Consider the following 27722-nt stretch of genomic DNA (forward strand, 5'->3'; position numbering starts at 1 on the left):
TCAGAGCCATGAAGCTCAGAGAGAGCAAGCAGCCTCTGTCAGCAGCATGCCTCTGGGACAGGCCAGCTAGGAATGAATGATAACCGCATGAGCTAAATGGTGAAAATCTCTCTTTAGAGTTCAGAGAAGCAGCAGTCTGGGGTGATCTGTATTCCCACTGCTGGAGCACACAAGTATGGGCATGCTGGGGAGGGTTTATTAAATCTAAAGAGTCAAAAGATCATACTTGTAGGCCTGAAACTGCTGAAAAGTTTATTGGGCTTGAGTGATCAGACCCATCACTCCCCATACTGAGAGAAGAGAGGTGGCTGTGGATGCACCCGGGTACAGGAATTGTGATGGGACCGCTGCATTGCCCATGGAAGTAATAGCTTGGATATCATGAAGAATGTATTTACATACCAAATTATTTCCAGTCCAACAGTAAATTCCTGACAGCTGGAAGAAAAAAGTGTCCAAGAGGACAAGTCAGTCACCAGATGGCTGGTTCTGCACCAGTGCAACAGCTGTCATCACAAACAGCACTGGAGTTAGCCACAAAGTCAGAGAAGAAGCCTTGATAAGAGGCCAGCCAGGAAGCAACCACAGGCGCAGATGTTGCCGCTGTAGCGGGCAGGGGAAGAAAATGAGAATTCAAAGCTTGGCACTGGGGCTGTTACAGTGCCAAGAATGCCAGTGAATGGCTATAACAACTGGCTCCGTTGCTGGAGCAGGGTAAGAAGGAGCATAAACAACTACAAAATCCAAATTCCTTGGAAGAATAAAAGATAGGTTTAAGTCCCATCTGAGATGTCTGTTTATGTTTAGAGTAGCTAAAGTAACTACCCAGGAAACTACTTTTGGAATAGCCATAGAGCAGCTTTGTCGGGGTAGTTCTTTGATCTCCTACTCCTCAGTAAGGCTTGAGCTCGACGGGCCTCCAATTTTTGCCCCATGTCCTGTGAATTCCTGTAAGCACTCCCACAGGGAGGTTTACCACTTGAGGGATGTGGTGGAAACGCAAAAGGAGGAACACAGTGGCACAATTTAGTCATGAAAAGAAAAATGCATGCAGAGCTTCCTTGGGATGAGGAGCAGTTTTGCAGCTCAGGTGCAAGAGCCACCTGATTCCCCGCTCCATGGATGAGTTGGGGAATGAATGGCAGCAGCCCTGCTATCAAGCTCGTGTTACTTCTTGTAATACATGCTCCACCATCTCTCTTAAACACAGAGATTTAGAGCTGTATTTATAGAGCACTCTGAAGTATATACACAGCTGTAAAATTGCTGAGAAGACTTTTCCTGCCCCAGAGAGATTAAAAGCTCATTCTCACAGATAGGGTATGTGGAGTAAGAGCACAGGGCTGAATTGAGACATTCCTTCTGGGGAATTGGCACGGGATCATTTCCTGGAGTGAAACGAGCCTCCAGGAACAAAGAGCAGGTGGCAGGGAAGTGTGGCTGCTCTCCTCTCCAGGGACCCACTAATGAAAGGTATGCATAGGAAATCAAGATTTGAGCATAGCTGTACAAGCCATTCACAGACCCAGCATAAGTGCTTGAATGGCTACCCCAGAGCTATCCAGAGTGGAGATTATCATCTTCAGTACTCTGATATTATTGCCTGAGCCAGTTACGTGGGAGTACTCGGGCACGAACCATCCCTTGTGAGACAATGTGGACAAGCCCTACAGGACTGAAAAGTCCATAGATTGAGGAAAGCAACTGGGGAAGATGAAATACAGAGGTGGAGATGAGGACTGAAGAAAAGAGCAAGCCTGGCAATTGAGAATAAACTCCTAATTCACTGCAATGAATATCAAGCAATCCTGAAAGAAGGATTTCAATTTTTTTTCTCCTAAATTGGACAAAAGCATCCTAATCTCCAATATTCAGGGTGATGGAGCAAGGCTTGGTGGCCCATGTGGTTATATTTCAGCTATTGAATAGACTCTACAGAGGTTGATCTATTTGGTGAGAAACTGGGGGAATGCAGAGATACTCACTTGGCCATACCAGAGGATGGGAAAGTATTCTCGGAGGTGGTTGCTGTGTCTTGTCTATATCCACACCTTCCTGTAAGTGTCCTCTACTGTCCAGGATCAGACGTGGAACAGGGGAGGTTGATCTGACCTGGTATGAGTTTTCATGCTGTATGTACTATTGTGAATGGAGACTTTTTATAATATGCCCTCACCAGGGGAATGTGGCACCTGACTGGTTTTAGACATGGTCTGAGTTGTTTGCAGTTAAGTAATTTTTGTAGTTTTGGAGGCTCTTGTAACTTGACATAAGGATAGTTAATGTTGAGGAACCAACAGTGATTTTCATCTGCTGATAAAATGACCATTAATTTTTTTAATAATGTTCAAGACATCTTTGTGACCTAACAGAGAAAAAGGTATGTTTACCAAATGGTAGGGCAAGGAGTAAGAAAAGGAGATGATTAATTCCAACACATTGCAGAGAAGAAATATTGACAAAATTGTTTGGAAGTAGAAGTCATTTATTTCACTAGAGGTAAATACTCTCTGAGCTTGGAGGTCAAACTTCTGTCTGGTCAGTTCATCTGGCTTTTGTTAAATTAAAAAAAAAAATCCATTTATGGATTACTTGTACTATGATCACATCGCATAGTGTGGTGACTTTGCAGTGAAAGAATAGACACTACAAAACAGCAATATTGATTTCTTTTTCTTGAATGAAGTTAAAATGAACTCCACAAGAGTTGGAGAAGAGGAGAAACATGGCTTCTAGGGAGAGGCAGTGTCTTTTCTTAGATGAGTTGTTTAAGTTGGAAAAACTGCCTAATGGAAGATTCAGATGAGTGAAAATACTCTGATCCCATATAATAAAGGCAGTAGGTGCACATAATTAGCTGAGGACATCCACTAATGCACTGGGGGGGATGGGGAAGTGATTGCTAAAAACTTCTAGAAGTGCATAAGAACTCAAACATGAATGAGCACTCTCCTATGGTAGGTGCCAACAAAGTAATCAATCTAAAGAATAAATAGGAATTATATACAGAAAATGTTAAGGTGGTGTAGCAGTGCTAATTAAAAAAACCTACTAAAACAATCTTATGTGCACAATAAGATTTTTTGTGCTTTAAACCTCAAACTAGAAATACTGGACTTTTAATTAAATATCTTTCACTGTGCCTTTACAAAATACAGTCATTAGTGTAAGAGTATTGGTGACTGGGTAGAGCATATTTTCCAAAATGGTGCAGAATAACACCACACAGACAAATGTTGATAAATGTTTAGAGAGAGTCTGGCGTGGAGCTGGATGCTTGGACAAAAACCATGTATGGATTAGCAAACACTAGGCTCTGTCAAGAGGCAGCGCTGACCTCATGCAGCCTGTTAGCTCTCCTTTGCTGCTGGCTCTGTGCATGAACTGATGCTGTTTTCTTTACTGTCTGGCTATTGCTGAAGCACCACAGGGCACCTCTGGAAGAACGAAAAAGACTAGAAAGAATGACGATAGTAACACTAAGAAATAGAAGCAGATGGAGGTGAGGCAGTGACAACAGGATGTAAAATCTTTCAACTTGAGGTTGTAAGTTCAAATTTTGGGAAAGAGCACTAGTGACTGGCTGCAAGTTATTTATATCTGGAAGCCTAGTTGAAATGCACTCTTGTCTGGAAGATCTCAAATAGCTGCAATACCTACTGGTGGGACATGAACACATGGATAGATAAGAAGAGAAAAGCTCTTCCACATCCTGAGTTATGGTGTCCTTAGGGAATGGCATGGAAACATAGTGATGGGGGTCAGCTGTGGAAACCTGCACTGCACATGCTGGGATTATTCCCCGGAAAACACTATGTATATGGCTCAAAGGCAAGCACAGCTTACGGAAGCACTGTAGACTGTGACCTTTCCACACTATGTCTTTGACTTTAATGCTACTATGCAGATTAGACTCCTCTAGCCCTGCCATGAGGGGCAACTCTGCCCAAGGGACTACTTGTAAACCTTCTTTACTACAAAATGTACATATTCCCAAGTCTATAATGCCTCTTGTATAGTGTGGATGGGATACCTCTTGAGCAAATTCTTGTGACCCTTTGAAGAGTAACATAAACAATGGAAAGAATTTAGAAGAACAAGGTAAATATTTATAAACTTGTGTTATAAATCAATGGTCTTGTAATTTCTCTCACCCTCAAGACTGTACTTCCATGCATGTGATAAATGACTTCATTGCTCAGCCTGGATTTTGGTGCAGTTGTCTACGCAAGCTGTCTAAACAGAGGCAAGGAACCAGAGACCTTGGAAGCTTTGAGATTGTCTCATGTAAGTTAGTGAAAGAAAATTGCTTAGCTTTCCTTCCATGTATATGCTTCCACAAAAAAAGAGGTCCTTGCTTTTTCTCACTTGCAATATAGTTTCAAGTCACAGTTTTGTCAGGGAAGTTAGACTGCAGTTTCTAAAGATGACCTCTTGTTTTCAGGTTTGGAATCAGAGTGGCATTAGCCCAGAGAAAGGGGAATGGATCACATCATCTCAGCTGGCCAACAGAAACAAAGATATTCACTGGCTCAGCCAGGGAATTGTATAAGTTCATTGTAAAGTAGAAAAATTCCCATGATAGAAAGAAGGGATGATCATCTTGTAGTGAAGTATGTCAAGTTTAAACCAAGGCTTCTGCCACAAGCGTGGCAGGCTTCAAACACTACATTTTAACTACAATTCATATTGCTTCAAGGTACTAGCAATTCTAAATCAACATTTTGGCTGCATATTGGAATGCAATGTTGCCATAGACACTGAGCCAAACCTTGCCCTTAGAATTACATGAATATGCACATGTTTACAAGAGGAGGAAATACAGTTGATTTGATATTCCTCTGTGGGATAAAACTTAATAAACTTATCTCCTCTTCCTGCTTGTTGCAATGAATTTCAATATTCCTCTGTCTTTTCATCATAATAAAGTCACAGTATCCTTCTTCAGGATTTTTTTTTCCCTGACACACTCCCCTCCAAAATTTCATGAAATGGTATGAAGTGTTCCTTATGAGCCCATGGAAAGAGCTTTTTCTAGGAATTTTGCAAGCACTTAGGTAACTAATGAGACACCTAAGGCTCCTGATGGAATTTCCTTTGCCCCTATTGCAAGTACATCCAAATGATCTGTCTAGGTTTGAGCAGTCTCTCTGAGTGGGCAGTGGGTAACTTGACCCATGCAGAGCTCTATTTATTACTGAGATTCAGCTAGGATGAATTACACCTGAGGCAAATCACACCTCCCAAACTCTTGAAATAATTCTCACCTTTTCCATCCACAACAATTTTCTGCAATATTGTGAAATTCCCCTCAAATTTTTCCATGATGGACAAATTTATTTTTCTTGGGGTTGTCAAAAGTGACTTTCCGCGTGAAAATTCAGCTTTGACAACCAGTTAGGGAAACAAGGGGTATGAGCTCATGCAGTTGGTCTGTCTGTCTCCCACTAAAGACTGCTGAACTGGTTGACTGCTTGTGACCAATTCTGGTGGGATACAAGCAGGAAGTGACAGTCAGTTTCCCCATCGTGAGCCGGAAATGCAGGAAATTACCTCAACGGATAGATGCAACTGCAGGGAGCAGGAAAGAAGGCTGTGTGTACTGTGTGAGCTATGGCTGACAGGATGGCCGATACAGCTTTCCTAGCAGAGCTACTTCTTAGATTTGACCCTTTCAGCTTAATAAAAGGCTTTCTCTTGAAGTTCTTTGCTTAGGCATCACTTGGTATTATGGAAACTGAGAAACCTCTCTTTAACCAGGCTGTCTTGCTTTACTGTCATTAACCAAGGAATTCTGTAGGCAGGAGTCATCTTAGTATTGTTCTCTTTTATCACTGATCTTTATAAATAGACATAGCCCCTTGACCAAATCCAATCTTATTTCAACAGGTGAAAAAAGTAATACACATGGGAAATAACTCCACTGACACCAGTGGAATGAAACGTTAAATTGGTGTAAATATGAAGAGAATCAGAAGAACTAGGAGGCCCATTGCTACTGCTGAACTTGTTTTATTCCATCTGAGATTATAAGGCTCCATAGCCTGTTTCTATATTAAAGGCAGGTAAAGATTTTGTTTCAAAGGTATTTTTACTGAAGGATAGGACATTAGAATTTTGCAACTCTGACACCAGTCCAGATTTCCAGGACTGAGAACAGCAGCTCATCTGGGAAACAATTTTTGGTGGCGTGTTGTAGTCCACATCAAGTCCTGTTTAAGTCTTACCCACGCTCTACAAAGTCAAGAGCATTCCTAGTTCCAAGCCTGTATGCCAGCAGGTCTGCACTTCTCCTACCTGTTTGTGAGGATAAACATTAATGTGGCACTTGATACATTCTTGTCCCATGTTAGCCCAGGAGTTTCCACTCATCCATTTTCTCTTGCATTTGGGGCACTTATATTCACCAAAGCAGCGTTTCTTGCCCTGGTATGGAGTCAGGCCTTCTCCTTTTGGACGAGCCTACAAAACAAAGGGAAGCAGCAATGAATGACCAAAAAGAGGTGTGGGGGAGTAGTAGAAAAGTAAGGTTTTTTTTAATTAGGAAACTTCAGGCAAAAGATACTGGAGGCAGACATGAAAGTCATATCCCCTTACTAAAGAGTTTGTCTGTTGAAGCTAGAGTTTAACAGTTCTGAGAGTTACTTCTGTAAGAAGTATTCAAAAGTTCAAGAAGACTTGTAACGCTTGTGACACTGAACATTGTATTTAGAAATATGCCCATGTGCTTTTTGCAATTAATAGTTTTAATATCCATTTCATTGTAAGATCATCTCTATTGAGTACATATTGCTAGTATTATATATAGCATCTGGAGAAGTAGCTCACTAGTAAAGGACTATATTTCTTAACTAGTTTCTTGTCTATTCCCCACTAGAACCTATCATTAAGAAAACTTTTTATAATTCAGCTTTGCACAGCCTCTAAACAATGAAATATTGGCAATTCATTAGTATGTGGATACACATTAATATATTGGAGTGCACAAACTGGGATTGAGTATGAAGGAAAGACATGTTTTTGATTAGTGGATATCATTAATTTTATGAACTTCATTTAGTTTCTTGCTCTTGGTAAATGGTTTCACTGATTTCTATGTTTTGAAGGAAATAGGAAGGGATTCTCAAATGGACTGTTGTGATGTCTAAATGTTAGATGTTCCCTAAAGAAAGCCTTTTTATCTAAGGAAGCTGGTAGAGTAAACAATGATGTTATGCAAATACCGTTTTTATTTTTTCTAAATACACTCACTAAAACTGTGTGTTGTACTCAAAAAAAAAAAAATAGTAAGGTACATAATATGCTAATATGTTAAGGTGAAGACGAGAGTATTGCATACAGCTGTCCTGAAGATAGCTGTAAAGATGAAGCCATTTTCCCAGAGTCTCTAGCAGGTGTTGAAATACTGCCCATGTATTCACTGTATTTTGTTTATTGTTGCCTAGAGGGAGATACTTCGCCTGTATAGTGGCAGAATGGTATGATCACCTATCAAAGGATTCTTTGTCATTTATTTATATGTCATGCCTCTGCGGCTTTTTTTTTTTTTTTTTTAAGGTTCCCAGATGAAGTTTACAAAAATTAAATGACCCATCATGCTGGGAAAGGGTTTGTTTTTGTTTCGGGAGCTTGTACGATTTCTGTGTGTAGGTCCAAATTGCTTTATATGTGAAAACACGGGTTGAAAAAGCAGGTGGTTGGCAGAAGACCTGAGCTTGGCAAGAGCTCTGAGACTTGAGCTCCCATGGCTGATGGAGATGGTGTACACTGTGTTACCTCCAGGGTCTCACGTGGGAGCAATAGGGAAAGGAACGTTGAGTGCACTCCCCCCTGCACGCTGGTGGGCGTAAGAGGAGCAGGGGGACCCCAAACTTACTCTGGCCTCTCTCTTCCCTGCCCCCCCCCCCCCCCCCCCCCCCCGTAGTGTCACTAAACAACATTCTCTTTTTCATGCTTATTCCTTAGCATAGCCATATTCTTCTTTAAAAGATCAGATGCAGTAGCAACCTCCACTACAAATAGGCAAACTTCTATAATAATTTGCTTCATGACAGTCAACCTGACAAGCCACTGTAAATATTCTGGCTCATAGCAAAGATGAAGCTGACATTAGGACACATAGATTTGCAGAAGTATTGCACAGATGAGGAAAAAAAAGTTCATTGGTATAATGAGAAACATTTGGACTTCCATGACTAAATGAGTGCTGGCAGGCACCCAGAGTCTAATCCTCTGATCCATGGTGTCCCTTGATAAGGATGGGAGATTGTAATTGAATGTGGGGCAGGAAAATATCAATTTATGGAGACATCCTTATTCTGGACACTTAATTTGGCTCTGCCTCTGAGGAATTTGTAGCACAACTTAAGTGAGTATAAGAAGGAGCCACATGCTCTCTTCATTTAGAAATTCTCATGGAATTGAATAGGAACCCTGTGTACAGAGAGCTCCGATGACTGAGAGACATTCCCCCTCCTCCTGAGGCATCATAGATTGCTTTATTTGTAGTTTCAATTGGGGCTATGTTATTGAACAGAAGATGAGTTATTTCTGATTCTCAGTTTCAGTTGCACTCTACTTAAACTCCTCCTGCAGTTAGACCTGGAAATGCAGATTCATTGGCCCTACTAAGAAGCTGTCCTTTCAGAAAATGTGCAGGTCACCGAGTGCATTATTTCCAAAAGTAATAGCACTGACTTTGGAGACAGAGCGTGTCTGAGAAGTCTTGTAAATATTTACAAACAGTATTTAAACATAACACTCCCACTGCAATATGTTATGCCAGCCATAAAGAGCATTTAAACATCAGACTCCCACAGCAATATGTTGCGCTAATCACAATTCACAGACCGGGGAAACTTTCAGAGATGGCCACTTTGAGTGAGCTGATAACTGTAGGTTTCTCCAGGTCAGGTAGCTGACTTAGAGACGCCAATGCCCTGAAATGCTCTGCCCTCACAAGTGCACAGGAGGGCACTGAAGATGCTAGTCAGTGAAGTCCTCTGTGTGTACAGCTAGGCATGAGAAATGGAAGCTTTCCAAATTAGAAGCTACTTTTAAAATTTGGCTTCTCCAACTTGCTCAGTAAATCGGAAGCAGAACCAGGAAGACAACGTAGGAGCCCTGACTCCGGCGGTAATTTCCTGTTATAATTGGTAGACTAAACTTCTGATTTATTTTTATTTTAACTTTTCAGCTGTTACAGCTCCCTCCTCAGTCAGTGACTTTCATTAGTTTGCTGGCAAAGCTACAACATTCTCTGTAGGTGTTTCACTATTCTGCTTTATGGATGTTTATACTTTGCCCTAACAGATATTATTTTCCTTCCCATATCTTCAGTTTCCCAAACTGTGCCCCACAGGGAATTTGGATTCTCAAACAAACAAGCTCATTTTCTCTAGTGAGAAACATCATTAGGAAGCACTGACAGCAGTGAAGGCAACTCTTCAACTCCCTCCACCCTTCAGGTCCAAACAAAACAGAAATTTGACAGTATTTGATGGAAGGCAAAACCTGAGTGAGATACACTAATGGCCTGAGAGGTCTGATGCTGGGTGTTTGTGTGTGTTTGTTTTGTTTTGTTTTTTTTCCTGTGTCTGTGGCTTCAGCAGCAGCACAGTTGAATTGCATAAACATTTCCAAGAAGCAGCCTGCTCCTTGGCGCAGCAGCCGCCGGCCCTGCCCGGCAGGGTGCTCGAGCGCCCAGTCGCTCTGTGACAGAGGTGTCTCAGTGCTCATCCAGCTGGAGGGCAAGAACTGTTTTCACCAAAGGTTTTTCTTAACCAAGTGCCAAAAAAGAGCAAGACGACACATTTTGTCTTTTGGTATTAACCTAAAGACTCTTATTTTACAAAATGTGGGACGTACCTTGTTTAAACCATTAACCTCCTATTCCCTCCCCACCCTGGCTTGATTTGAATGGTGTTTAATAATAAACCTTGGTTGGTGTTTAGGTCCTGCAGTTCCCTCACTGAGCATTACCTTTTCTTACTCTTTCTGCAGATAGGAATTTATTTATGTTCCGAGTTAACCTGGCAAATTTATGCCCCTATTCATAGTGGCAAAATGTTTTGTTGTTACCATGTTAACGTATGTTGTCCTGTTGCCTTTAGGCCCAGGTAGTCTTTGGCCCGATTTCTACCCTTGGCTGCAAAAGCTTGGTGGAACCTCCATCTTACCATGTTTGAAATAATATTCAAACTACGTTACAAACTGTAATGTGAACAAGGTTTTTAAGTTTTCAGCATTCTTTTTGTCTGGGGAGTTGAAAATTTTAGGCTTTAAATGCTGATTTGACAGGCTTACTCTTTAAAACCAAAGCTCCCCGCATTTCTCCTGCTATGTGACTGTACGGCTCTCCAACAGCTATATGTATCTTCACTCAGACATTGAAAGATTATTTAATGCAGTCAGGACAGGTAGGCCTTTGGGGATGATCAAAACCAAACAGATTTTCTAGAAGGACCAGAAACTAGCCATTACTTGAAGCATGTCTCAATGTCCAGATCTAGGCCTACGCAACAGATCGCTTTGACTTCGGAAATCAGCAGGGGATTTGCAGAAGGGAGAGCCTTCCTTCCCCGGCGTACCCCTGGGGTGGGAGCTGTGGTGGCCCAGAGCCCCTTCCCTCCTCGCAGCCTTCAGGCACAAACTGAAGCCTGTCTTGGACTGCTGGTGTTAGTGCTGAGGCTGAAGGGGACTCCCTCTGGCCTTGAATTCAGGAAACAGCATGGATTCTGCAAAAGCTCTTGCTGGGCCTTCTGTCCACTAGCCAAACGACAGGACATTGCCCTCTGACTCATGGGACAGCGATACATCACCTCGGTCTTCCAGACAAATGCTAAGACAAATGAAATCACCTTTGCAGGTTTACCTAGCCAGTGCACATGTTTGCCTTAGCTAGATCCAACGTATGTACAAAGCCAGTATTTTTTTGTGTGGCACAGCAATGAAAATGACATCGATATTTCATCCTTCACTGACACCCAGCTGCCTCTATTTTTCATCCTCTTCCTTTCTTCAGCCAAAACCACAAATTGGCCATAATAAGATTTTAAAAGTGTTTAAGTTGAGCTTTTCTGCTGGTAACTGGCCAGCCAAGCTCTCTCTCAACCTATCGGATTGTGCATCTCATGGAGGAATCTGCCAAATCACTTGGCAGTGACAGACATAATGAAGGACTCTTTGCTTTCCGCAGAGAATTATCTCTAAGTATCAGTTTGCAGAGTCAGCAAAAACAAAACACGCTTCCCCCCCCCCCCCCCAACATGCCCTGCTTAAAACTAGATTCATTATAAACAAGAAGGGGCAGAGAATTCCCTCAAAGTGAAATGCAAAGGAACAATTTATTTAACACTCTTCTTCCCCTCGTCTTCCCCCAAGTTTGTGTTACACAGCTGAAAGGCGTACAGCACGGGGAAGATGAAGTCAGCATGACACTGGTAGGTGGATCCCCTTCCTAGAAGAACTCTGTAAGGGTCTGCTTAGAAGGATGCTTCATCAAATAAAGCAGAAAAGCAATAATAGCAAACAACAGCTTGATGCACTGACTGGCTCCCAAGTGGTTTGCGGGAATGGGAGGGCCGGAGTTGTATTTTGAAATGAGAGCCCTCTGACACTCTCAATTGTAAGTCAGCACAGCTAGGAGATGGCATTAAAAAAACCTAGCACTCTTATTTTGCGCTACTGTACATGCATAGTTTTGAGAAAGATGAAATGATGATGATAAAGCATACCCAAAATGTTCAATTAGAAAAGGAAAAAGAAAGTATTAGGACTGATTTGGTGTACTGGGTGTCCTGGCATTCTAGTCCTGACTCTGCAGCAAGTTGTAGAGTGTTGGGAAATTCACTGAAGTCTTCTGACCTTTCTCAGCTCTGTGTAGGCTGTGTAGAGAATGAGGACACACTTGCACGCTTATGCCAAAATGGCACATAAAAGGGAATCCTTAGATTGGTCAACTTTTTTCCTTGTCCTTCCTGACTTTTGTATTCATTTAAATCTGAGTATGAACAGAATACTTAGACAGATGAGAGGTTATGTTTAGGAAATGAATAGACATAGCTGGTCTGTTTTTCCTTGCTGCGTGTAGTCCATGTTGCTGGCGTATGATATTGCTGATGTGTGACACCGGAGACTTCTGAGGTATTTAAATGAACTGTCACTACATCTTTAATTAGTACATGCAATATAGGAATAGCATCTAGGGGATACAGAAACCAAATTAATGCTTTGTTTCAGCCTTCTTGTCTCTAGTATAATTTGTGTATTAGTGATATGATGAGAACTCTTACTTGATATGGGTCAGTTAAAGGAAAAGGGGGATAACTGTCAGAAAGCAGACTCTTCATTACAGCATTACTATTTAAATAAAAACTTCTATTTGATTTACTGAACAATAGATATTATGGAATTTCTAGATGTATTGGATATTCCAGACTAAGGGTTTATGACAAATAAAATTATATCTGAGCAAGACATGGCTGAAAAATAAAGAAAACTTGAAAACTTGTTTGTGTAGCTTAACAGAGGAGGCCAGTATGTGTTTTATTTGACTGGGATTTTCTTAGGGGTCTTGTCTGTTACAAGGCTTAGGGCTACTTCAGCCTCTGACTGGGGAGTCTACTGTATGGCTTTTATCGTCACTGGAAGCATCAGGAATTTACACCACTGCATTCACAGAAACAGGCTCATTCTTCATGGCAGTTAAAGCTCATAGGTTGTTATTGCTGATCTGAAACCTTCTATCACACTCATACCACTTCTGCTCTTAAAACCTGATCAAGGTAGGAGGTGGCTTTGTACTGAGGGCCCAAATAGTGAAACCATTGCAGTCAGGCATCTGATAAAGTTGGTAGGATTTCTCAGCACCTCTTCTCTAGGGCAGTATGCGTATTGTAGCCTTCCTGCTCGCCGTCAGTGCGTTGGGCTGGGCAAAAGGGGACAATGAGTTGCTGGAGCTGATGCCTGGCCTCCCAAAGAAATGTAAAATTAGAAGCGGGTAAGACTGCTTTGGCTGTCTGTGTATCTGCTTGCTGCTCCAGGGGTCACCATATATTGTGCTCTTGCTAGTAATATATTCTGTCACCATATGTGGACAATAATTTCACAGTCAAGTGTATACAGAAGTTTGCTCCTACACACATTTCTCCTTTATTTCATCTTCATACATGTACCTCTACTGAGCATAAATATAGTCCTCTACATGCTTGGCCTTGCAGTCAGTGTCTTTCTAGCAGGGTGGTGTTCAAAATGGAACACAATTCTCCAGGAGCAGAGCATTAAACAAAACATGCAAGTTTGTGTAGCGTGCAATCCAAAATAACATTAGTCTTTTTATTTTGCTTGAACAAATACCCTATTTCTGCTGTTACAAACATTTTCATTCCCCAGGTCTTACTCTTTGGGAAACATTTAAAAGTATATCAATTAAGCTGTGTTAATGAACTTTTATAGGTAAATTTTGAAATGGCAGAAGACCAATTTTATGTTTGTCACTTTAATATATGAGTATGTATCTCTCGGTTGCTTTGAAAAACCAGTGTTGTCAACATATAGTATGTTAACTGCAATTTTGATCTCGTTTCCACAATGGTAAACCAAGAGTAAGATTTGGCAGTATTTGTTACTAATAACACACACATGGTTTCTGATGATGATTAAAGCAATAGGCATGGTTGTCATGGACATGCTGATCAAAGTCTGGAAATCCAAGAAGCTGGCTTGGCAACCATTCTAACATGTAAATCAAAATCTGGTTTTGCAGATTTTTCAGAATCTTAGCCATGCTTTTTGGAAGAAAGGCTTTTCTTCTGCTACAAAATGCCTAGTTGAGCTGATCATTAGAACCATCCTTGGGCCAAAGATATAGAATACTCATTTCTGTGCTAAGTCAGTTTGAAGCATAATATTTGCAGAATTGCCAAATATTAGTTGCTATCTGATGTGTCAATTACTAAACACTGACTGCTCTGAGAAGTTGATAGTGTAGGTTTCCTTCTTTGCGAATCCTAGTCATCACTCCACAGCTAGTATAGAGATAGAAAACACGTAAAAGCTCAGTACCATGCAGTCTGAGAAAACAACTGTATTAATTAAATAATAGTATGCTGTTTTCATAGGCCTCTGTCTTAAAAAAAAAGACTTGGAGGTATTGACACAAGCAAGCAGCATAACAGAAAAGCATTTGGGAAGAATGGTAACGTGGTGACGGGACTGGTGTTGGACTTCCAACACCTGGATTGAGTATGTAGCCCTAACAGATTTCCTGTCTGATCTTGGTCACGTCATGTAATCAGATTGTACCTCAGCTCTTCATTTGTAGCGGGGAGAGGTCCTTTCACTGTTCCCTGCCACTTCTGCGGTTCTTGTGGCATTGCATAATCACTTTGGGCTACGTGTGGTGATGTAGCTTATGTAGCATAATGGAAACTTGAACTTCATCTGGGCCATCTAAGCGCTATTATAACATACCAAACAAACAACACTCACAAAACTTTCAGTCAATCCTTTTCACAGAAGAAAATTTGGGTGCATTGTGTATTGCACGGAAACATGTTCTCTCTAGATGAAGCTTTTTAGTGGAGTCTTAATAGAAGGTGAAACTCCCCTTGCATTCACAATTCGAACTAACCTCAGATTTTTTTTTTTCCTGAGTGTTCATGTGAATTTTCCAGGTTTTAGAATTTCAGACAGTATGCTTATATATTCACTTCTATCACGTGTTATATACAGGGCAACAGGCAATGATCAGGTGTTTAATGTGTTTGGTAGATTTTCAGAGCCACAGAGCTCAACTAACCCTACCTGAACCTTCTATTAAGGAAAGCTGCAAATAATTATCTTGGTTAACTGTACTTGAAGGACTTATTTTACCTGTGCATGCTACTCTTTGCGTGTTGTATGACTGTGAAAGAGCTCCCAAACCGACTATCTACACTTGCGGCCAATCACAGCTTTAATACATTTGTTCCCTTAGGACCTTGAAAACAATGGAATTACTTGAGCGTATAAATAGCTGCCTAATGAATCTTCTTCTGAAAGTATTGCATAACTCAGCCTAACCCAGAACCTAAAATTTCAAGAACAGGGAAAGAATAGGTCTCTGGTCTTTATGCATGTGAAGATAACCATCAAAATGTGAACCAAATGTTAACTCGCACAAGGAAGCAAGCACACTGAAAAAAATTCTCTTAGGGAATTGCGTAGTGAAAACTGTTTTCAATGTATTGTTTAATGCAGTATGAAGTAAAAAAGGGGGTGGAGCTAGAAAGTGGGGATGGCTAGTGCCTAAATGAACCTGGTCTCTGCTGTATAATTTAAGTATTGTATGTCATACAGAAAATAGGGATTTGCATATCAAATTAGGCATGTGGAAGAGTTAAAATTACGCTCGCCTGCTGGGATGCAGTGAGGCACTTCTTTTCAGTGTTACAAGATCATATTCTTCCAAACAGCTTGAGATAAAAGGAAGTGGTTGAAATCTTTCTTTCCCCTTCTCTGATACAAAATTGGCCATGCTGAATTAATTATGAAGAAACGAGGAATGTGTTCATTTTAATAGTTTCCTGATGCGTGGACTCTTTTGTCCCTCTTCATCTGTTGCTTGAAAACATACAATGGCAATATTCTCCTCCTCTCTCCCTCTCCCTTCTCCTCTGGTAGCACACTATATTAAATATGTTGGCATTTTTTTCAGTACTTGGAATCAGAGTTTGGGAACAGTGAGGGTCACACCCTTGCTATAATCAGGCATTACCTCTTCCTAGCTGAGGTCCAGACTCATATTTTTGGACCTGTTTAACTGGTCCACCTCAGATGGCATCATGTGGGTTTCAGATTTCTCCTAGGGCTAATGTGGCACAGCTGGGCCACTGCTCTAGTGATGAGCTGACAGGTCTAAAGATGATGATCTTCTGTCCTTTAAAAAGCAGTGGAGTAGCTCTGGTAGCCCCCTTGCTTCCCCGTAGGTCATGGGACCCTTCCAGAGGCAAAAAAGATAGGAAGGCAGACAGATGTCACTGGAGGTCATTTTATTCCAAATCTAAGTGAGTCGCAAGGTGGTTTTGAAGCCCCATTCAAAATGTGGGATGTTGCCTTCTGCTTCGTTGCTGTTCTGAGATGTGCTTATGCAAAGTCTCCACCTGAAGAGAAGATTTGGACTGAATTGTGATGTTCAGATGCAGCTGCAGATCTCCAATAGATCCTGTGATGGTATTTCTTTCCTTATTAAGTGTCCAGGTAAAGAAACTGCATGAGAAGACTCTGTCCAGACTAGACTGGGTGTGCCACTATTTGGTCAAAGCAAATTTTCAAAAAAGGATTTAGATCAGGGAATTTTCCAATTCATGTGGTGACCATAGAGCTTGCATTGCTTTTTGGTTTGTTTCAGCTGAGAATCTGAGACTTTTTTTACATCAAACTACACGCAGAATAATAGTGTTCTCCCTACTATTTGAACTGTTTGTGAAAGCTGCATAGGAACTTTAATTGCAGACATGGCAATTTGCAAAACATTTAGTACTTACTCTTCATGAACTACTGTAGCCTAATCTTACATTGGGTGCAGCTTGATATAACTTTGGTGTGAATTTACAGAGGGGAGTAGAGAAAGGGCCTGTATTAAATATAAGCAAGACTGTAGGCGCTGATGGGAGATAGCTTCCTCTGCTGCTCAAGTGGCTTTGTAAAATCCTGCTGTATGACTATCCTTATCTTTTGGTGCCTTTACCCTTTTGTAAATCTGGACCTGTTGTGGCTTTCCTCCATGCCATATATCTGCTGGGCTACACTTGCTGAGAGTGGCTTTGGGAGGGACTTTAATACCTCAGTGATCTTAAGAAGAAACCTCAACTTGGGAATCTGCTACTTTTGCTTGTTCATTAGAAACACAGTCTGTTGATGTCCAGGGATGTCAGGAGAGACCACTGTTTTATGCTAAGGTACTTTTTCCTCTGAGGAAGCACGGTTTGTAGGACTCAGATGACATTAATGAGGCAATTACAATAAATAACGATTTTATTTCAATTTAGAAGCTTTGATATCATTCATATATCTAAAAATAAGATCAATTTCTTTGCCTAGTTTCCAAATGAAACTGCACTATCCCAAAACATTATCTGTTTTTCCTCTATCCTAACAATTTGTAGCCCACAGCAAGGTCAACCTGATACAACAGATATTTTAATATCCTTAATTAAGAAAGAAATTTAAAAGAAACATATCAAGTTCCTATGCAGTTTCCTGAATAGTCTCTGTCCTGGGCTCTGACAGTGGCCAAAGGATGAGTGCTTTGCTCTCTGCAGGCTGGGCAAGAGGGTATGCAGGGGAAGGTATTGCCCTGGGAGGTTGAGAATCCATGGGGTGGGGAGGAGGAGAAGGAGGCGGCAAAGCAGAGACTATTTTCATTCAAAGCAATTGCATAATGCAATATGAAATGCAACTATAGCAGCGTTACCACTCAGGAAATGGCTTGTTTTGCTCTGATTTGACTTTACGATGCTTGTTGCACCTTCTGGACTGACATACTCTTTTCTTGTTCCCTTCATATGTGTATGAATCGTAATAATGATGGATTTCTTTTAGCCTGAATTAGAAATGCTTTTGCTCTTGTAAAGGTTTTGTCTCTTCAAAACAACTCTTGGAAAGCAAAGGAAATATTGTTAAGATGATAAGGACGAGTTTCAGGGGAAAGGATGTTTCTAGAACAACTCAGCCTTCTTCCTTCCTTCTGCTCTGAAAGGGACAGGATCTCTTTCAACTACCCACTAAATCCTTAAGGATTCAAGACCTGGTTCATAGCATATCCTGTGCACTGCATAAGAATAGGTATAACTACAGTAAGAAAAATCCAACAGGAGAGTGCATGTCACGAGGAGAAGAATGTGGTCTTGTGGTTAAGGCACTGGACTGGGCCTCCGCAAGCCTGGGCTTCATTTCTGGCTTGACTACAGCCTCTTTCTGTGGGTTTGTGGACAAGTTACTTGATCTCTTTGTGCTTCAATTTTTCATCTGGAGTACGGGCAGTACTAGCGTACCTCACGTTCTGGGAGTATAATTAATGCTTGTTACTACAAAAGTGAGCAGTATGCATGAATCTTGAGTTATACAATTCTCAGACAAGGGTTTTGAACAAGGACTGCTATAGGCCTGTCACCAGTGACCCTGACCTCACCTTTTGAGCCAATTTTTTTAAAGGCTCTGCTTAACAGATGTTTTCTCTTTCATACATTTTACGCTTTCCCTACAATCTGGTTGGTTAAAGTAGTCAGAAATGTCACTTTTCATTAACTGCTTGTGACATCTCCACTGGTACATCATTAAAAAAAGTAAACAAAAACCACACGGCAGAAGGTAAAGCAAGTACATATATAGTTGTTATAAGGATTTCTAGCTAGGAAATTCTTTATGCAAAAGATAAAGCATGGGCCCTCTTTAGAAATCTTCCCACTGTAACAAAAACAACACAAGGACTGCCCGCACCCCCTCTAACCTCCACACCCCAAAGCAGCGTAGTGGTGGAGGCTCCCACGACGCTAGCACACAGAGCAGGCTGTGGCCTGTCCTCCTCCAAGATGAAATACCACAGCAAGAGTGTCATTGCTTCTAGCTGGAATGGGCCCTTTGCTTGAACTATTAAGAAACAGGGAAAGGAAATAAAGACCAGATGAGCAACCACCCTCCCTTTCTCCACCTCAGCCTCCTTCCCTCCCCCCCCCCCCGCTGTCTCCAAGATGACATACAAAAACACTGATTGAGTCAGTCAGCCTGCTTTAAATTACAGCATTCTTTTTGAGCCTGGAAAAAGACATGCTATGCATAGCCCAAAAATGAAACATGACTTCAGCTGCTGATACCTAAACTGCATGAATGTTTATTATGTTTAATAATGTGAAAGAGACTTTTTTTCTGGTCCCAGTATTCTTTCCTTTAGAAATATTCTGCCAGGTTACACGTGAGCATAATGTGTAGGAGAAAGTCTTACAAACCCAGCCCTTTTGCCCAGAGCAGCCATGTGTAAGTCCATCTACCTCAAGAGCCCTCAAATCCCAGCTACCTGACTTAGTTCGTGTGCATGACATCACTTGAGAGCTCCTTACTTGCTCACTTGCTTTGGACCCCTGTGCATGTGCAGGTGCCTGGGAGGAAGTCCTTGCTAGAGTCGTCTTCTACTGTAGGCTTAGTCTCTCTATTATGAAAGAGCAGGTTTTTAACATGTTAATTGAAGTGCATCAGAAAAGTCTCACTGTTTTAAACATAACCATTGGTTTGTAGTGAAAACTTATAGGCATATGCACCTATACTTTAGATGACCCAAAGACAACCATCCTTTGGTGTGAAGTCTGTGATAAGACAGTATGAATCTGCACCTCTAATCTCTTCCATCCTTCCCTCCCTTCTCAGTCCATCCTGTGCCTGCAGTTGTATTTGCATTTTCCACCATGCTCCTTCACTGTTTTTTTCCACTGTGCAAAGCTAGCTTGAATCATCTAAAGAATCACTTGTGTCATGCTGCTAAAACAGTACGAGGAGCTGCCAAACTTCAACCATTCTGTGACTTTCATGGTTGATGTTTGTAGTGTTACAAGAACTTCGAGCATTTTACTGAAACGCTTATGAAAAGGAGCTGAGGCAAACTGGTTCCCTCTGTAATATCTGTCTTGATCACATGCAGAAATATGCAGTGCCTTGAAGGTGAAGAAGGAGGGACTGCAATCAATACGTACAGAGTGAGAATGCTAATAGGTATCTGAAGGGTGAAAGCACAACAGTCCAAGTGTTGAGTGAAGAGGACTTCTCACATCAGAGTTCTGGCTAGACTGAAAGGAGGGAAGTGGCATCGAGGAGATGACTGATGCACAGAAAAGATACAGAATAAAATTTATAGCCTTTTCAGTGATTCAGATTCTGCCACAAAGTTAGTTAACCGACTCTCTGTCTCTTCACTACTAATTATTTTGTTCTAATCTGTCACAAAAAAAGTCAGGAGAAGGACTGTTACTGAAACTTTTTGGGAAACAGAAAGGTCATAGGTTGAATCAGGCCATGGATGTTGTATGTCTTCGTCCATAACTGTGGCTTTTGAAAGAAATAAAATCTCTTATGTGTTGAAATAGGAAACTCATGTCTGACTCATCAGGCTGCCTGGCCGTACTGTAAGAAATTAAGTCTTTTGGACACCTATGTTTTAGGCTTGTTCTGTACAGCTGTTTAGCAGGAACTTCGAGATTAAGATAATCATTGCTGTTAAAATTTTTGAATGGAAACTCTGTTTTGACCAGAATATAGTCAGAAAAGTGAAACAAAATGGTAACTGTCTAAACAAGTGAGTTGTAATCACCATTTCCTTTAATGCAAGTAGATGACATTTCTATTCTAGTTTTTTCATTACCTCTTTGTCTATTCCTTCTTTAAAAAGCAAAACTATTCAACCATTTGCAACCTTCACAATATGTTTGTACAGTGGCACCTGGCAGCATTTCCTATATTTAAGCATTTTATTGTCAAAGATACTCACACACAGCATTTCCTTATCATGGATACCTAAAAATCTCACTTCCTGAAAGTCACCACTTTCCTGCCTGTGTACAGAGAAATAGCTGTCACCATAGGAGTCTCACACTGGACTGCTCTGAGCACGTGATGTTGGCAGTACCCCAGATATGTTGCTAGCAGCTGACCCAAAATGGGGGAGTAGCCTGAGGCCAACTGGTAGTTCCTTATTCTTTGACATATACTGACCCTAAGCAACATCAGGAGATGGATTGGGAGATGAAGAAGCCTTACAGAGTAAATAATCTTTCTCCCCAACGGGAGAAATTTTTTTCAAGAAAAAAACCAAGCCAACACCAAAACCCACGACCAAGTTAGGTATCTCTTTTACTAGTGAAGAACATGCTGCACCAGAAAGCATGTGAAGGGCAGCTGCGGTGTTCAGCTACTGTACGTGTTCTAGGAGCATTTTTTTCCTAAGGTGCTAGTTCTATTTTAGAGATTATACCCATCACCCTGTTCAAAATATCTGATTCCACTTTTGTCCTAGCAGACAGTTTCAATACCCACAGGCAAGTAAAGTGAAAATCTCATTATCAAACAACAGAAAGGATGAATACATGTTCTAATAGAAACCTCATGAGAGCACAGGATCCACCAAGGGGCTGTAGGGCACAGAAGGCATGACAAGGCTTTGTGCTATGTTCAGTACTTTTCATAAGAACATGTTTGTGACCAAGGCCATCTTCAACTTTTCTAAAGTCTAAGGCAGTCTTCCTGACACAGACAGTGAACAGGCCACTGCAAAATGTCTTTACTAGATGCTGTCTCTCTGTTGTTTGCTCGAGGCTAAGAAACTATTAATTTTTGAAAGGGTATTGTGCAAGAAGCATCTGGTATAAAATGCTTGCCATAGTGTTTGCTGCAGAAGATGGTTGGAGAGGTGGGATGAAGATTTGGGGAAGGGAGGCATGCAGTTCTTTATCCCTTTTGCTACTGTTTCCCCTTTCCTGCTTCACCCTGATAGTCTTTCCATTGAGAGATGGTAGTCTAAGGATAGATTCATGCCTGCTCTGCTTGCAGAGATGCAGTAGGAGTGAATTTGCCATGATCTTGGAGGGGAAGAAAAAATTCCGAACCATTGAGAAAACCTTATCAGGAGTCCTTGATTTTGTTTTTCATATTAAGGTACTCCTCTCTGTTGCATGGGAGTATTTCAGCAGTGTTATGAATTTAAGAAAAAAATGAAAAAATCAATATGGAATGATAAAATAGAAGATGAACAGAAACAAGTGTATCCCACCTGACTTACTATAAGGTCTCTGAGTCTAAGAGTGTTATTTTCCCAAATCAAGGAGTACCATCAAGGCTGTGCTGTTCTGGTAAGCCACGGATTCAGACTCTTGTGTGGAGGTTGGCACAGCAGCAAACATCTTCTAGTCCCTTGATTTATTTTTTTTCAGTCTTTCCAAGGACCAGTTAACTTTATCCGCTCTGCATTTCATGGGGATGTGCAGTTCAGTGTGTGCCTGGTGAGAGGCTCATTATCCTCCGCAGGCTCAACACAAACCCTCGATTTTTAAAAGGCGACAAAAGAGGTGGCCAGTCCCGGTTTCCGGTCTCCCCGGCCGAGCCAGCGCGGCGGGCTCCTTGGCCCCAGCGCAGCTGCCTCTTTGTGCGCTCGGGCATAATGAGGAGGGCTGGGGAGGAAGCTGACACAGGTGTGCCATGGGGCCAGGGACTTGGCCGGGGACGCTGCCTCGAGTGCGCGCGCACGTCTCCCCACACACAGGTCTTGTGTTCGGTCTTGGCCGCGGCCTTCAAGGGCCTCCTTGTCACCGCACAAACAACGGTGTCGCACAGCCTCCCTTGTGCGCTGCCTCTCGGCCGGCGCTGGCCAGAATAATCCCTTTTCCTCAGCCCTAATACCACAGCAGAAATGTCATCCTCGTTCTGTAACGCTGGCATTTGTCAACTTGGTGGGAACAAAGAGAGCATTCATTGACCGGGAGACAGGCAGAGGGCCTCAGGAAAAGCCCTTTGAGGGGACAGAAAACATTCTTCTGTCAACCTTTCAACTCCACCAGAGCTACCATTTGTCTTCAGGTCTGACCGGACTGGAGACAGAGGGCTACCTTGCGTTGACCACGGCTTCAGCTGGGGTCGCAGGGCAAATTCAGGTTTATTTTTTAGGACAGCTGACTAGCAACAAATGGCCTTTCTTCTGGGACAGCCCCATCTTTAATAATTGTAGAACTCTACTGCTCAGCTGGGTTCACTCTCGCTTGGCAAAATTAAACCTGTAAGAAATGGATTTATCTTCACCCTTACTTTATACACAGATGCAGTTATTCTAATATCAGAGACTTGTATCTGCTGTCCAACGCTTAGCAATACATGGCCCTTGCCAGCAGCGACGGACAGCTTGACCTCTATCAAAGGTACCAGTGAGAGGCAGCAAGACAAAGCAGAGGCAGCCTGCTCTTCCTTGGACATCCTAGTAAGCCCTGCAGGATGCTGAGGGACAGTAGACATTTCCACTGGAGACAAATATGTCAACAACAACCTATGGAAGAGATCGAGCCCTTTTGACAGTTTCCTTAATGAGTCAGCAGACTCCTCCTCACAAACAGCATTGGCTCCTCTTGCCCTTGCTGTTGAATTAAAGTAGATGGCTCAGGACAGCACCACGTAACCAAGAATATTCCACTCTATTGAAAACATCCAGTGGTTTTCTAAATATCACATTACCTACTAGCTGAGCACAAGCACTGAGCTCACTTAGAAATCTCTCTACTTGGAGTGATGCACAGAGGCGGTTAAGCCTGGGGTATTGTGTTATGAAGACTGCTGCAATGGAGATCTGGGAAGGCTTAACAATTTCAGACAATCTTATCTTTCAGTTTTAAATTGTCCTCTAATGAGGCTGCGTTAAAGCATCATTATACCTCACTGCACAGGTCACTGTGTTTTAGTGAAAAGTTAAATGAATTTTGTGGGCTATTAATAACATACCCTGGGCTATTTCCCACTTGCTCCCATTCCAGAGCACTCACCAAATTATACAGAGTATATCTGCTGGTATGGAAATGCAGCTACCTTTGGGGTGGAGAGCAGTACTAGTCTGTGCTTTGCATTTTGCTAACTTTTCACAGTAATAAATCTTTTGTCCAAAAATACTGGGGTATGCTCAGTATGTATGGTCTTCAGGAAGAAAAGCTCTTTCTAATAGCTATCAAATGCAAGGCTGTGTTAATGACAATGGGACTTGAATCAGTTTTGAGAAGTTGAAACAAATTTATCATAATACGTAATTACTCTAAATGTAAGATTAATAACAGGAGCAATAAGAAAAAGATACAGAAAGATAAGAATGTATTCATTAGGCATTTAACTTCCATGCATAAATGGAAACAAAAGCAGAGTATGTTATGTACATTTAGTGTGAGGTATACAACTCACTCAGCAATGTAGGGAATTTTCCTTAAAATGGTGAATGTTACAGTTCAATTTGATATAACATTATTGCTAGATGGATCATCAGTGAAGCTGTAGTGAAATAGCTCCATACTAAATTCTGAGAGCTGATGGAAATTGACAGAGAAGACTCTGGGATGGTGGGATGGTGCCTCAGGTGACCCCTTCCTAAAGGCTGGTGTCGCCAAGGCAGCTTGGGAGGAGGAATTGTGTTCTAAGCCATGCCAGTTCCTTCTTGACGATAAAAGGAAGAAATATGTGTCAAGTATGTCACTGTTAATCTATTCTGATGGTTGCGGGAAGTGCTTTGGTTGTACAACAAGATGCTAAAGCTGTCAGACTGGCCTGTGGGCAGCACACTCCGCATTGCCAGGATGCGTTCAGGGAAACATGCAAGAAATCATTTTAGAGACCGCCCATCACCCGCTTCTTTTCAAGGACATGGTTCTGCGCATGAAATCGGGATATAAACAGGAAAGGCCTCCTCCTTCATCTTGTTATCTGCATATGCAGTAGAAGGGGAATCCAGAGCATCTTCACTTCTCCAAAGCATCCACAGTTAAGTGCCTTATTCCTAAACCATCACTTAGGACTTGGGTTTAAACAGCATGAACTGACGTCACGTCCTCAACATCAGGCAAAGTAGTACTTGGAAATCCCTTCCCTTGCCTGCCCTGTATTCCCCACTGGCTATAAAACAGTGGAGTAGATATTTTCTTTTTCTGCTTAGAAATATACGAAGAACAAATAAGGAAAACTCGTCAGAGTGCATGGACAGGGAATTTAAGGACTATAAACATAATCTGTAATGAAGTCAATAGAAAGAGTGGATTAAAATAGAGACATAATGTGTTATGAAGGAGAGAGATGCAAGAAAACAGTGTGGAATCACATATTCACTGTAATTTGCAGCATAGCAAGGAAGTGGAGTGCTAATACCAAACAAACTTGCACAGAGATAGATGTGCCCATCGGTCAGAAGTGCATATCTGCTCTCTCAGCAGCTTCTCCAACAGTAAGCAGTGTTTCCCGCTCTTTCACTGATTTTTTTTCAGTGGGCTCTATTCTTAAAATATTACTTATTAAAATAGTGCCCTTCTCTAGAGGGGGACGTGGGACGACTACTGTCCAGTGTTTTAAAGTGAAAATAGTAGTTGCGATGTCTATGTATGTAGTTTTAATTCTTTGCTTTTTGTGTGCTTGAGTTTGATTTGTGAAATGGCAAGAAATTCACTGTTCTCTATTACATGATATTAGTAATCTTAAATGCATTAAAACTTCTGAAAAGCTTTAAGAACAGCCTCCAGAATTTACTTCATTTGCCATCATTGATAATATAGCCATCAGTTTTTTCTTCCTGTAGACATTTGAAAAGATCCCAGGGCCATTAAACACAGTGAATCCTTGTTACGCTATTTTAGGTTTATGATCTAATAGCTTATTCAGCATATTGGGGTAGATGCATGTGAACTGGGATGGGATGGAGCTCATTTCTTACTATGCCTGTCTTTGTGCTGTTTTTCTCAGGCTTTATCCAGGTTATTTAACACATTGTTCCTTTATATAAAACTTGTAAAGCTTAAAACATATAAATATTTTCTGTAAGTGGGGATAGGTAGGGAAATACAAAAGACCTTACCCAAACCATTTAATAAAAAATTGAGTCTCTAATTAAGTTGGGATTGTCCCCCAATCAGTTGATATCTATGACACCCTGCAGTTGGTGCCAGTTGAGTGATCTATTATGACTAAATTTGTCAAACCAGAGGTGTGTTTAAAAAAAAAAAAAAAAAAAAGGCTTTTGATGCCAGAAGACTGTAACCACACAAGGACTACCTTTCAGTTCTCTTATGAAATAGATGTTTCATTGCTTCCTATAGAGGAAACCAGTCAATGACTGTGAGAAGTGTTTTAGAAATGCACAGTTTGACTTGGGAAAGGGGCAGCGGTGAACAACCAGCTTGGAGTGGTACTTGGCAAGAAGGTTGTGATGACAGTGTAGTTTTGAAGGCACCGTGAAACAAAGAAGTGTTCCAAAAAAGGAGATATGCACAACAAATTCCAGGGCAGGAGAACAGCTGCAAAAATCTTTTCTGCCTTTGTTTTGATCTCTGATTTTAAACTGAACTGCTTTGTTTCATAGTGCCTGCAAACAACTGGAGCGCTTCTAATGCCACTATTCATACCTGTTTGTAGAAAAGTTGGAGCTATTTGCAGCCGTCTCGGTGTGTAGATGGATCTACATTTAACAGGACTTTGTTAACCAAGGAGGAGAGGTATTTAAAATTGTTAGTTCAGATTTTACAGTTGTGACCTCTGCAGGCTGCACAGCCACTGTCGGTGGGGAGAGTGCAGAAGGGCTCTCTGGGGCTGGGTGTCATTCTGCTTAGTGCATAAGGTAGCGTGGAGGACACAAGATTAGGAGTGCTGCTGTTTGGTGTCCGTACACATCTGCCACTGGGATAACTTGCAGATATCTGTCTGCTTAGACTGCAGGTCCTGTCACGTCACTGGATAAGCACCCATGACACATGGGGAGCAGACAGACACCCCTGCTTTGGTGCTGTTGTCCTGCAGCCAGACCAGGCATACACATAGCAGGAGGCATGCTGCTTGTGATGCAGATGTCTGCAGCTTCTGCTCAGGTGACTGGGGTGGGCCATGGTGGTCCTCAAGTGCTGCCATAAAAGCTGGGTGGTCTGTCCCAGCTAACATGTACACAACTTTGCAGCTTTTTGCATAGGATGCTTCTTTGGAAAACATTCTCTCTGTCCGTATTCACTGGAAACTGTTTTGGGACTTTGTTGAAGGATACATTCAACACTGTATAAGGAGAACTGTGCCGAAAATTTAAGGCAACCCTGTTACAGCAAAGTCAGTTTTGTAAACTTGCAGAAGAAATTGCTTTCAACCACAACTTAGCAATAGTTTGTTGAAGTGTGTGGGGCCAATTTAGGATTTGCATTCCCCTCTCTCTCAAACAATTAGCTCAGCTAAAAGTGGGTTATACTAGAAGTGTTTAACCAAGAGAAAAAAAGTAATGACTCTTCTGCCAACCAGCGTTATGGATTAATGAAGAACAGAAGTAAAATTGCACATGAAGCTCCTGCCTGGCAGTGAGAGCTTTTCAGACTACGGTTCAAAACTTCTCCCTAGAAAAGCAGTGATCGAGATTGCCTGGATTTGAGCCTGCAGTGCCTGTGTTGTGCACAGTAACAGCTGCCGGTTCCTGGCTGGGAACAGGACTGGCAGGGGGATGGGGACAGTGCGGGGCTTCCAGCAGCTGGGAGTAGGTCATTTTAGTATTTGCACTAGTGAATAGGAAGGACAAAAGGAAAGAGTTGGCCCTTGCCAGTAAAAGGGCATATAAATAAAGGATGGAGAATTTTTTTCTGTCCAGGAAATAGAGACTAACTATTCACAAACCTGTTTACTACAATAAATAAATAAAAGCCTTAGAGCACAGAGTTCTGCACTCATTTGAATATGGTAAATATCTTTAGGCCATTCAGATAGAGATTAATATCCCCACAAGCAAAGGATATATTCATTCCCTTAAATGGAGAGAGCCGAACAGCCCCTTACACGGAAAACAAGATAAGAGTTTGCAGAAGGAATTAAGCACCCAAGGCACACTGACTTCCTACGGCTGCCTTGAAATTCCTGGACTAACGATGTACTGTCATAGCAAGGTATATAATAGGAGGAAGGGGCCTGTGACCATTTTGGCCGGTGTGAAGATGAACTTCCCTTTG

The 27722-nt window shown here is 41.7% G+C and overlaps 1 protein-coding gene across 1 annotated transcript in view; it reads right to left on the reverse strand.

Moving 5' to 3' along the window:
- The window catches only part of ZCCHC24 (zinc finger CCHC-type containing 24), a 116617-nt gene that overhangs the window by 7709 nt on the left and 81186 nt on the right, over positions 1-27722 (reverse strand). Inside the window, exon 3 of the mRNA XM_050898813.1 lies at positions 6298-6462. Coding sequence (XP_050754770.1) covers positions 6298-6462 — 165 coding nt within the window. The remainder of the gene's footprint in view (positions 1-6297; positions 6463-27722) is intronic.

This window comes from Gymnogyps californianus, chromosome 6 (genome assembly GCF_018139145.2).
Source record: "Gymnogyps californianus isolate 813 chromosome 6, ASM1813914v2, whole genome shotgun sequence".
NCBI lineage: Eukaryota > Metazoa > Chordata > Aves > Accipitriformes > Cathartidae > Gymnogyps > Gymnogyps californianus.